The sequence below is a fragment of the Etheostoma spectabile genome, chromosome 19 (assembly GCF_008692095.1).
Source record: "Etheostoma spectabile isolate EspeVRDwgs_2016 chromosome 19, UIUC_Espe_1.0, whole genome shotgun sequence".
NCBI lineage: Eukaryota > Metazoa > Chordata > Actinopteri > Perciformes > Percidae > Etheostoma > Etheostoma spectabile.
The window spans coordinates 309317-322462 of NC_045751.1; the positions used below are offsets into that span (position 1 = coordinate 309317).

General features: G+C 38.0%; 1 protein-coding gene across 1 annotated transcript in view; it reads left to right on the forward strand.

The window, feature by feature from the left end:
• The window catches only part of LOC116669434 (dedicator of cytokinesis protein 11-like), a 79581-nt gene that overhangs the window by 59568 nt on the left and 6867 nt on the right, over nt 1–13146 (forward strand). Inside the window, 9 exon segments of the mRNA XM_032499318.1 lie at nt 1665–1722; nt 2863–2969; nt 4078–4200; nt 4872–4985; nt 6691–6837; nt 7419–7629; nt 8234–8424; nt 9259–9359; nt 11029–11167. Of these exon segments, the coding sequence (XP_032355209.1) occupies nt 1665–1722; nt 2863–2969; nt 4078–4200; nt 4872–4985; nt 6691–6837; nt 7419–7629; nt 8234–8424; nt 9259–9359; nt 11029–11167 (1191 nt within the window).

Sequence of the window (13146 nt, forward strand, 5' to 3'; positions counted from 1 at the left end):
GGACAGAAACAGGTTTCAAACTAAGTTTGTTTTTTCCTGATGTGTCCGTCTGAAAAATGACATTTTAGTGTCAGAATGTCCAGGAGTTATGTGGCTTGTGAACAATGGCTACAATATTTACTTTGGTGACCATGGAACAAAAGAATCGCTTATAATCTGTGTTCACATTTACTCCTCCCATTATAATCAATACACTTAGATCTTCCCGCTAGTCACCTAAAGCCGGGTTTCCGCAGAGTCTTAAAAAGTCTAAAATTTCATAATCAAAAAGTGTTGAATTGGCATTGTGTTCTAGGTCTTAAATAATTATAATAACAGGTCTTGATTTTCCTACGTCCATACAATGCTACCTCTAATGCTCTTTTTTTAATTATTCCGTGGAGTTTTTTCTCTCGCTAGTCCAGATATAATTTCTCTGTGATACGACTACAAGTGAGACCAAAATGCAACTTATATAGTATTGGCATGAGTCTCTTTCGGATTGTACCACAGACATGAAACGGATTTATTCTTCAGCTTTGGTGCAAGTTTAGCAATACTTTTTTTAACCTAGGTCTTTGTTGATGTTGAGATAAAGCTCTTAAATTTCATTAAGAATGGTCTTAAAAAGGTCCTATAGAAGTCTCAAATGTGACTTGGTGAAACCTGCAGCAACCCTGTAAAGAGGCGTGGCAGGGGAGAAACCCACATGGCACAGATACAGTACAGGAAACTACTCTTGAGTTGGGGCGTTTCTGGTATTACTAACTGTATTGCTCCTGGTGCCTCCTGGACAAAATAAACAAAAATGATTTTAACACATCAATAAAAATATACCTACATGGTTTACATAGTTGTACTGCTGCCCTAGGTCCTTGGCCACAAGCTGAATAAAACACTAACTATAAACCCCAACACAGAATGATATAAACATGGGTTCTGTTGAGTTCTGTTGGCTTAATACCACATTTACAGTGTTTACAATATCCAACATTAAATACAGAGCTCAGGTCATTTTATTTAGGTAGAGCTACAACAAAAAGTGTATTTGTGGTTAAAAATAAACATTGGCCATTTCATGTTCAGTGTAAGCAAGGGAGGCTGATACTAACTTAAAAGCTGAAGTTTATTTATAATTATAGTAGTTATATAATAAACACGTTGTCAAGTCTTAAAAAAAATGTTGGGAAACTCTGCTCTTCTACTACTTTACTTTAATGGGATTGTAATAACAATCAAGACTCTATAGTTCCTCTCCAGAGGAAGGTTAAAGGTCTGGGTAAACGCAGAAGTTGAACCTGGGTGGTCGAGTTGATACATTGTTCGCTTGAGATTAAGTGCATTTATTTATTTAACCTTTTTATGTTACAAGCAAGGCTAAAAGGGTTTTTTCACAAAGAAGAAAGACGAGAAGACAGCACAACAAACCCAGCAAATATCCTAAAACATTTGATTTGGTTTAGTTTTAGTTTTATTTTCTATTCTATTTTATTTCTATTCTATATACTGTACTTATATACTGTATAAAGATATATATATATATATATATCTTTATATATATATGTATATATATATATATAATATAGCGAGGTTTCCCCTTTCAGTTCCATACAGAAGGACATGTTTTGTGTTTCTGCTATAGAAACTTACACTAAATCTGCAGGTGTTTGTTGTTGTCTCCACAGGCGGCCATGTGCTACGTTCATGTGGCTGCACTGGTTGCAGAGTACCTGCACAGGAAAAGTAAGGCCCAACGCACATCTACGCACGCACGCACACACACATCCTCACGCACACTCTCACACACACTTTCACACACACTGCTTTTACCGCCATTTGGGGCTTACACATGTTATTAACTGTAATATAACATGAATTATTAGTTTTCAGAGGAAGGAGCTAAAAAAGGTATTTGCTTATGTCAAACTTCAGCCACAATTCCTAACCGACACAAGGACATGCCCACAGACAGTACACACAGCTGTACAGTGGACCTAACCTTCACAAGCAAAACATTGTGGTTCTCCAGGAAGATTTACCTACACTGTAAAAGACACACCCCTTTGTTTGATGACTGTTGTTAGATACAGAATGCAAACACAGACTGACAATAACAGCGGCAGAGTGACATCTAGCAAATACAAAGCCTCACAATGCTGTTCTTCTTTTTTATGGTCATGTTTTTATCTAATGCAAAACCTGCCGTGAAATACTTATTTAGGCAAATGTTTGTTTTTTTATCTTTAAGTAATGTCAACGGACAAAGATAATTTGTGGTTGGTTGACAGCCAACGCTTATGAAAATATTTGTTTGCCGTCTAGTCAAACTGCACCAGTACACGTCTCTACAAACAAGTTTCTGTATCAACAACTTAATGTGGCTACATTTTGTCACGAACATACAACTCTCAACATGAACACGCCCCCAGATGAACAGATGACACAATAACTACAATATTCAAGACCAACAAAATAGAAACAAGATAGACAACAAACCATATAAACATGTGTATAAATGACAACACCATAAGACAATCATAAACAATTCTTCCCCACACAAAGCTTCTTAGGAGCCCTCCAGAAAGCTCAGGTACTTTCCCCATTTTCTAGTGAAGATATCCTATCTGGAAAACCGTTTATATGACATTTTTTTCAAACGCCGCCACCCTACCCATCTCACAAGCCCACTCCTGGATTGACAGCACCCATTTTTCTAGTAATACTCATGATTGTTTAAAATGTTTTTAAAACTATTTGCTGTGAAGCTACACCTGTTGCAACCTCAGAACTTACATGAAATACAGTATTTGGTAGAAGGTTTTTTTAGAAATCTACAGTCTGTGAACCAGTATTTTTACTTTGTCTTTGCTGTTCATTTGTTAGAGTTGTTCCCCAGCGGCCTTGCAGCCTTTAAGAGGATTACCTTGAATATTGAAGAGGAAGCTGCCATGAGGGAAGACACTGGAATGCAAGATGTCTATTACACTGAGGTGTGGCCGTCCGGACAGGATTTGGTGACAAAAATAACCTAGGCAATAGTTAGTCAATTCAGATACCCTGATTGTACCTCACAAACAAGCAGCTGGCTGAATAGTCATTCTACATCTAGTATTTCAAGTCAGTACTTTTATTTGTAAGTCAGCAAAATGTGTCTGTAGCACCACACATCAAAAACTGTCCCCGAATATCTGGTCGAATGTATAATTGTGTTAATAATTAATCAGTAATTCATTTTGCCTCTTTTCTATTTGATTATGAGTTAGTTCATGCATGGCTGCTTGTGTTTAAACAATATTTAACTTTTGAGAACTTTAGCTTTTTTTGTTTTTCTCTAAGGTATCAAAAATAGTATTGGTTTTGGTATTGGCACTGTAACTTGGGTATTGTATCAGCACTAATATTAAAAAAAGGTCAAATGATACCCAGTTTAAAGTACCCATATTGTAAAAAGTGAGATGTCTTTTTTTGATTATAAAACAGGTCGAGGTGCTGTATAAATACAGTTAAAGTCAAGTATTAAAAATGCCCCATTCACAGAGAAATGCACCCAGCTTGTATTCAGAAACTGCGCCTTTAAACGAGCCGTCAGGACTTCTGTATGGGTGTGATGTCACGACTATACTACATATATATTGTTTGTGAAGTGACCTTGGGTGTCATGAAAGGTGCTTTAAATAAAATGTATTATTATTATTATTACATATATACTATAGGTAGAAAGTGCCATTACAGTACTGTTACAGTCATTCCCCCGGCTGCAATAATGGTCTCGAAACCCAGAGAGTGCAGGTGTGGAAAACCTGGGGATGCATTGACCAATCAGAGCAGACTTTTTTTCGTGATGGGGCCTTAAAGAGACAGGCCCTAAAACAGAGTTTCAGACATTGGGGGAATACAGGTGTATTAAGACAGACAGTATGCGAAAAATAGTGTGTTTTTGAACATTAAAGCATGTAATCATGTTTTAATAGAAACCCAAAATACAAGTATGATCCTGAAAATCGGAATAATAAAGGACCTTTAAATCTTAAGTCTGATGTCTTCATACTGTTAATGCATATTAATAAGAGACCTCTTCATTTTCTACCCCTTTTTTAGGAAGTCCTGGTCGAACACCTCGAGGTCTGTGTGGAGGCACTGTGGAAAGCAGAACGCTATGAGCTCATCACGCACATTGCCAAGCTTATTGTCCCCATCTACGAGAAGCGTCACGAGTATGAGGTACTATGGCAACATCCCTTGAACAGATAGATTGTAAACATGCAGCCACTGTTTCTTACTTTTCCTTGCAAAGTGATTCATCAACGTCCCCATGTTTATGAGTGTCTAGTAATCACACCTATGTAAGGTCTTTGGTTTGTAGAAACATTTTATTGATATAAATACTTGTGTGTAAAGTTTACGATATTAATTTTCCACTCATTAAACTCCTCGACTTGTTGCCTTGCACTCAGCAGGTTGATATATAAATGGAACCACTTTAGTTACATAAGTCGAGACCAGTTAGACCATTTAAAATACATTTATTAATGTCACAGTCTCACTTTTTGGGAATGCAACTTAGATGTTATCAAGGAATTTTTATGGCTCTTCCTTGTTGCTTTTAAAAAAACAACAGGATGGGGGAAGGTCAGGTTTACTGGAGCCTTGAGCCTCCCTACACACAGCGGAGCAAGAAGTGAGATTACCAGTCTTATAGACAGGCTAACATGTTCACATTCACATCTATCACCAAAGAGTTTCTAAAGTGCCTAAATAGCGATAATCATTATCTCAAGTGAAACTAAAATGGATTTTCAAGGCACCCTGGCTTGCTACACACGCTGCTTAGTTGTTTAAACATGCAATAAGGAAATAGTCCAACTCCAATGCCATCTGTCTTATTGTTCCAGAAACTAAGCCGACTGTACGACACTTTGCACAGAGCCTACAACAAGATAATGGAGGTGATACACTCAGGCCGCAGGATGCTTGGGACATACTTCAGAGTGGCTTTTTATGGACAGGTAAGATCGTCAAGCAGCTTTAATGTAAAGTGCAAGTACAACACAGTAACCTTAGGCACAAAGTGCACCTGAAGCACACATCACTAGGCTGTGCGCAAAAAGTTGAGCACATTGGAATGTAAATGACATAGGTGGGGTGAGGAATCATTCTCACAGTTAATAGTCAATATAGGATTGCAGTAAACAGGAATTCCCACCTTTCCAGGAAACTTTAAAATATACGGAAGACAAATAAATATTTAGTTAAAATGAAACTGTAAAGTGTCTCTGTCCATCCCCAGGATGTCACACACAAAGTAACAGAATACAGAGTTAGAGCCAACAGGCTTGATGCGTGCACAAGTATGTGTTTAATTTGCATGATTTAATCAATGTACAGTGGATCATCTTGGCCAATGGCTCTGCACTGCTGTACATTTATCACACATATTTGCCCTGCTGCCTTCTGGCTGTAGGGACGTAATTAACTGAAGGAGCATACAGCATTTAAAGTATAAAGCAGTTGTAGATTACAGATAGTGATAAGAATCCACATCTGTATTGTATGTGACATTTTCTGTTATAATTATTAAAAAAAAGAAGGTGTTGACGTTCAATTTTGTTACAAGACATTAGAGCTGGAAAGAATAATTAATTAATCAATTAGTTGTCAACTATTAAATTAATTGAGTAATTGTTTAATAAATAATAAAATGCTCTGATTCTAGGTTCTTAAATGAGATTTTTTTTCTGGTTTCTTTACTCTTCTGTGACAGTAAACTAAATATCTTTGAGTTGTGGACAAAACAAGACGTTTGAGGGTGTCATCTTGGGCTTTGGGAAACACTGATTGACATTTTAGGACCATTTTCAGACTTTTTTATAGACCAAACAACTAATCGATTAATTGAGAAAATGATCAACCGATTAATTGACAATAATAATAAAAATAAAAAAGTCGTTGGTTGCAGCCCTAAGACTACTTTAACTGTACAAATACAAAGCAGGATGTTCAGTGTCATTTTAATGACTGGAAAAAGTGCCCAGCAAATGCAATATGATGCTATCTGTACAAGCTGTGTATTGGATTTCAGAGTGAATGCCCAGCCCACATGACACAGAGAGAATGGATGTTTAAACATCTCAATCCTTTTGTTGACATTGCATTAGGCAAACGTTACAATCCCTTTCCAATCTCGTGTATATAATGGAAATGTGCCAACATTTCCAAATGTTGAAATTCCGGTAGTAAAATAATTAGATAGTAAAAAATTATTTAAAAATAGTTTTTGGAATTACAACAAAAATAATTTGGCAACCGAGGGAAACACAGTAACTATAATTACATGCAAAGGTTACACCTACAGCTTTGTGATGGCTCAGCGACAACCAAGTTCAAGACTGTGGATGTAATAAATGAAAGTGAATAGCTGCAGTGAAGTTAGAAGTAAACAGACACTTTCAGAAAACGTGTCATGCAGATGTGGTGGATGTGTTGCATCTTACTTGTTCAGAGGGCAAAAACAACATGGAAAAAGTCTTATCCTGCCATATTTATGATGATATTGGCACCTAACGTTTTGTATTAAAAGCCCAGACGAAAAAAAAATTTTTTAAGACTCATTACCAAAATATTTGTGTGTTTTGTGTGCATGTTTCTTCCCGCACACTTCAGGTGAACTGTCTCTTGTTGTATTTATTGAGTGAACATGTGTATTTTTTGCAGGGCTTCTTCGAGGAGGAGGATGGGAAGGAGTACATTTACAAAGAGCCCAAACTCACTGGCCTGTCCGAAATCTCTCAACGGCTAGTGACACTCTACGGGGAAAAGTTTGGGCCGGAAAACGTCAAGATAATACAGGACTCAAATAAGGTGTGGTAGATAAATGTGGGAAGGAAAAGGTGGAAGATGTTTGGAATGAATAGTATTTGATGTAAATGATTGGCCAAAATACAATTAAAAATGATAAAGTAATTTGGCATTGCAGCCTGGCTTTTTTCTTTTTAGGAAAATATCCCTTGCCCAACATAATGTGGGAAATATTTAGTTTCCTCTCTAATGAGGTATTATATATGAGTTTCACTTGACAAGTTTAACATTGATTGTGAGTCAGTGGAGGTCAATGGGGCGTCATAGGTTGTAGCAGTCAGGTGTTTTAAGTAGAGGGATGTTTTATCACCATGGTGATATCAATTCAGTTCCATCACTTTTTTTCTCCGAACTTGATCTGCAGTCAGGAATGCAAGATAAATAACACATGAAAGCAACGTACAAAAAAACAAAGACACCAATACAAGGACATGAAGTGCAAAAATATTGATGTGGTGATATTAGCGAAAGGCAATGTTGCTTTTGGATGACACTTACATTACTCCCATTCAAGCCTCAATTATCTTATCTCAGGATCTGTCTTTGCAATTTTATTTTATCAAAGGTAATTACTTTTTCGGTAGGTTAACCCCAAAGACCTGGATGCCAAGTTCGCCTACATCCAGGTGACATTTGTCAAGGCCTACTTTGACGAGAAGGAGGCACCGGAGAAGAAGACTGACTTTGAGAAGTGCCACAACATCAACCGCTTTGTGTTCGAGACGCCGTACACGCTGTCGGGCAAGAAACACGGCGGGGTGGAGGAGCAGTGCAAGAGAAGGAGCGTGCTCACAAGTACATAAAACACACTCATTCACAAACAATTTGAGTTTCTGTGTCGTCTCTTAAAATACACCACAGGCACACAGCTATCTCTCGAAACTACACCACATTAATAATGCATTTATCTTTGTTGTAATGATGACACAGACTACAAAGCAAAAACCTCAGCTGTTCATCTCTCCCATTTGAAGTATTAGTTAATAGTGTTTGTACAAAAATTTGACTCTTATCTTACAGAGCAGATGTGGTTATAACATTCTTTGGCTGCTCACCCATTGTTCTGTGCACGTGTACAGTTTTAGGAAACTCCCAGCCACATCTTATTCAAGTACCTCTGGCTTATCCCATATTATTAACAAGCAGCCTCAAGCCTTGTTGTTCTTTCTTATTGACCTAACACATGCAGTTGTCATTGTGAACATCCAGTTGTTACGCAGAGAGACAATTCTCTGACTGTCTGTTTGACTTTAGATGCTTGAACAGCAGAAAATAAAGTCATCATTTTTGTCATCGCATTTGATTGCTTGCATGCATCACCCGAAGATGATCCCAAAGCATGTTGTGTTCTTCGCGTGCAATGCGCCAACCAGTTTGTCCTGTTCTCTCTTATCTTCAGCTGCCAACACTTTCCCGTATGTGAAAAAGCGCGTGGAGGTGGTGGGGGAGAAGCAGTTGGAGTTGAAGCCGGTGGATGTTGCCATAGATGAGATGAAGGCGCGGACAGCAGAGCTGACCAAACTCTGCTCCAGTCAGGAGGTGGACATGATCCAGCTGCAGCTCAAACTGCAGGGCTGTGTCTCTGTGCAGGTAAAGCAAGGTCCCAGTCCCTCAGAGACACATCCAAGTTAAAGACAAAGATATTTTCATTTGTAAAGTTTGACTAGATAACACATTTGTGTAAAGAAGAAACATACTGGCCTGGGGTCAGTATATGGTCCTGTTCACGCCTGGCATTACCATGTGTCCTGAATGCTCCGGTCTCAAGTAGACAGCTCTTAAGTACCGGTGTAAAGAACGTATTGAGGACATTGAGATCTGTTTGCTCAGACCACATTCGCAAGTAGTTTGTGCCAATTATGGCCACATTCTATTAGCAGTGTGTATGCCAATGTCCTGGGCCACATTGAAGGTAGGATTTTCCCTACCACTATAAGACTTAAGTCTGATTGATGTTTCTGCTGAGCCTCCACGCAGAGCTTTTGCCTTAGCCTAAGTAAGTAGCATGAGGTTTATAATTGTGCGTTGGTGAGCGCGTCGATCTTTTTAGACAGACTGAAGGCAACACTTTTTTTATTAGTCATTGCACGTTTCTGTAATAACTTGTGATTTTTATAGGAGTTACAAATTAAATGTATACACAAAAACAATGCAACAATTACGAAAAGGATTGTTCATTTCAATATGTATTTGCAAATGATGTACATATTTATGTGCATATAGAGTGAAGAAATGAGTCCAATCACACTCTAATACTAGGTGTGTGATTCCACATTTGGATCGATCCACTTGTAATGCCAAGTCTGAACAGGTCCTTTTAAGGGGTACGAGAAAGCAAAAATGGTACATGCTGGTTGTTACATCTGTTTGTGCACTGAATGGAGTGAAAGAATGCTTAACACGCCCAGGCATGTTTTTCTACAGGTGAATGCCGGTCCCATGGCCTACGCCAGAGCATTCTTGGATGACAGTAAATACAACCAGTCAGGCAACAAGAAAGTAAAAGACCTTAAGGACATTTTCAGGTACGATTTGTTTGTCTTTTAAATGACTAAGCTGTTCCTCCTTCCTCATTGCTGAGGGGTGTATTACAAGAGCTAGAATGATTAGCTCTAGATCGCCATGGTAATTTATGCTGCACAGCTAATTGGTCCCGACCAATTTTTAATAGGAGTTCCGGCTTGTAATCCGCTAAAAAAGTTTACTAATCAACTCCTTCAAAAAACGGCATCACTCCGTAGTTGGTATTTAATCTGTAAGCAAAACTGATTATCAGCTGGCGGAATACGTCATAAATGAAAACCTCATGAGCTTAGCCGATACATTAATTATGTAAATGGACACAGCCCATGCAAATAGCGCTTACTTATCAAGTTGCAGGTTTTTTTGCCATGGGAAACTACATCAGTTATGCAGAAAATCTGAGCGAGAACACATTTTATTTAATCCGTAACATTGTTGATTCTCTCACTGAACTACTGCATATGTGTGTAGTGTTCTCTGGTTTTTTGCCCATGCTGGCTATAAAAGAAGCTTCTATAAAACATACATTAAAGGTTCACTATATTAATCTTCAGTATGCTGTTTACCTTTATATGAAATGTAGTGTTATTCCTCCAAACCATAACGTTACCACTTTGGATGAGGTTTTTATTTGGTTCTGATTTGCTGACGTTTGTTTTACACATTGCTATTATATTGCTGCTAATAGATTAGACACAGATTAGAAAATGTATGAGTCTATTGGTATTTATCATAGATAATATTCAATCAGTAAAATACGTTACTCGGGAGCCCTTTAGCTCACCCAGTATAAGAGATGCACTGTAGGCTGAGGCCTTTGCAGCGGCCCGGGTTCGAAAACCGACCCGCAGCCCTTTGCTGCGTGTCATCCCCCCTCTCTCTCCCACCTTTACTGTCTATCCACTGTCACTTTGAAATAAAGTGGGAAAAAACCCCACAAAATAATCTTTAAAAATACATTTTACTTTGATTTGTCCGAGCTAATGCATCCAGCGGTAAAATAAATATATTATTTTTATAATTATTGTTATTAACATACAAAACATACAACTCCAACATGACCACCCACCCCTTCGCCAACCCACCCAGACAAAAATCAAGAAAAGATGACACAGTAACTACAATATTTGATACCATTCAACAAAATAGTCACAAAACACACAATAAGCCATAAACCATATAAACATATGTATAAATGACAAAACCATGAGCCCATCATACATGTCTCTCCCCCACACAAAGCTTCCTAGGGGCCCTTCAGGGCCCTTATTTTTTATTATTAAACTGTTTATAATAGGGCTGCACAATATGAGGAAAATATGCGATAACATTGTTGAATTACTGATATACAGAATAAACAGATGTCAAAGTGTTCTCAGTTCTTCTGCTTTCAGTATTCTACAAAAACACAACAAATTGCCTGTTAAATTAAAAAAAACAAATGAAAGAAAATCTTTTTCAACATTATATATATATACATATATATATATTTTACTCATTATTATTATATATATATTACTCACATTGTCTTTCAACTGGAAAAACTTTTGCAGTGTGTTTATTGCACAAGTTGATAATGCGATGGCAAGAAAAGAAACAATATATTATGCAGCCCTAGTTTCTAAGGGATTTAAACAATTAAGTTTGTCATTTAACTTTTGCTATTTGCAGGCGTTTTGTCCAGGCGTGCAGTGTGGCTCTGGACATAAACGAGCGTCTGATCAAAGAGGACCAGTTTGAGTACCATGAGGGTCTCAAGGGCAACTTCAAAGACATGGTGAAGGAGCTATCGGACATCATCCACGAGCAGGTAATCTTACTTTAACAATTCAATGTTCTGGCGGAGGGACCTTTACTCTCTAACGCCTCACAGCAAGACACACCCTGTTCCTCAATGACACCACACACACACACACACACACACACACACACACACACACACACACACACACACACACACACACACACACACACACACAGCAGTTTTGTTCTGCTTCAATGTGTTGTTTCTGCAGTGGCCTGGAAATAAAACATGGGCCTCTTGTATGGCAAATTCAAATTCTGCCTCGCAACCATTATAACTATAAAGTAATTATGTCTGCATAAATAATAATAACTATAATTCATTAAAGCATTAGCGCATGCTGGATGTGAGGATACGTGAGTGGTAGTCTATATTGACGATGTTTTACTTCCGGGATTGCTCCGGTGCTGCCAGAAATTCCTCCGTATGTCCCTCATTTCAGCCAGATCTTCGTCACCTTCCTCTTCCTTTGTGTTGGAATTCTAAATTCCGGTGGAGTTATAAGGACTCTGGTTAACTGCTCCTCAGATCTCTGCAGGGTAAATCCAGACAGCTAGCTAGACTATCTTAAAAAACTACTTATTAATGTGCACATGTTCCACCAAAGCGAGTTCCTTCCCGAGGCTTTTTTGACAATTGTGATTGGTTTGAAAACCAGAGGGCGTTTACCCCCATCCTGGAATGCTGTGTGGACTAGTCAGACCTTCTTCCGCAGCGTTGTGTAGGAAATAATTTTTTGTAGTGCTCCAGTATGTTGGTTACTACGTATTTACTGGACTATGTGTTGAGTCACTGTATCTCTTGGAATCAAACAGAATCATTACACAATAACTCAGCAGAAACAACAGAGCACCATAAAAGTTCATCCAGTGTAATAAAACACACCCTTTATAGGCATGATGCCCTGCAGATAGTTTGGGTTTTATGTGATTACATTTTGCAGTGAACTCAATATTAATGGCTCCATCGTCAACATTTACTTAGTTTTTTAAAACCTTTTTTTCAATGCTGGAGGCACCACAGACAAAATGATTTCAACCTCTGCGGTCCCGGATTGGAGACGGTGGAGAGAGCGGATATCGGAAAATCCGAAAGAATAAAACACAAACCATCTGCAGATCTGTATTTGTGATTCTGGGTGGTGCAACCCTTTTAAATGATATGTAGTTACTACAGTGACAATCTGCAACAGATGCAGGCCGTTATTGTTGCATTATAGCCAGCCATGCTCCATGCAAAAGGCATGGTAATGACATCATCATCCACTGGAAAATGTTAGAGGTGGGAATCGATTCGCACCTCACGATGCAATTTGATTCCGATTATAAACCGATTATTGATGCATTTTGATGCAACAATTTCTTTTTATGTACATTTTCATGCGTGAATTTAAAAATATATACACATAAATCTGAGTTTGACATATACAGTATTTGTTACACAAGTTTTAATGAATTGTTTTGTCTACTGAGGTTTTTATTGTGTTATCATTCCATGCTTAATTGAAATTGAATTGAAAGCCTTTATTGTCATTGTACCAGTACAATGAAATTTGGAGAGCAACTCTCTAAAAGTGCACACATTAATAACACATACATAAATATACATATACAATACATTAGTGCAAGTCTGACTGTAGGTTGAGTATGGTGACAGCTTTGGGAAAAAAGCTATCCCTGAGTCTATTTGTTCTGGCCCGTATTGACCTGAAGCGCCTGCCTGAGGGCAACAGGTTAAAGAGATGGCCTTAAACATGCCTGTGAAAGTCCCCTTCTTTCCCCTGCTCAGTCATGTTTATAGGTGGAGAGTTGGCTTCTTAGAACATGAAACACGAGGTGGTCGGATGTAATGTCATAAAGTAGATGAACATCCTATATGTGTATTGCCTAATTCTTTTATCTATGTCTTATTAGATCATGTGTATATATACAAAATGTTAATTTTGTTTCCTTTTGGCTTTTTTTTCTGCATTCTTGTCTAAACTC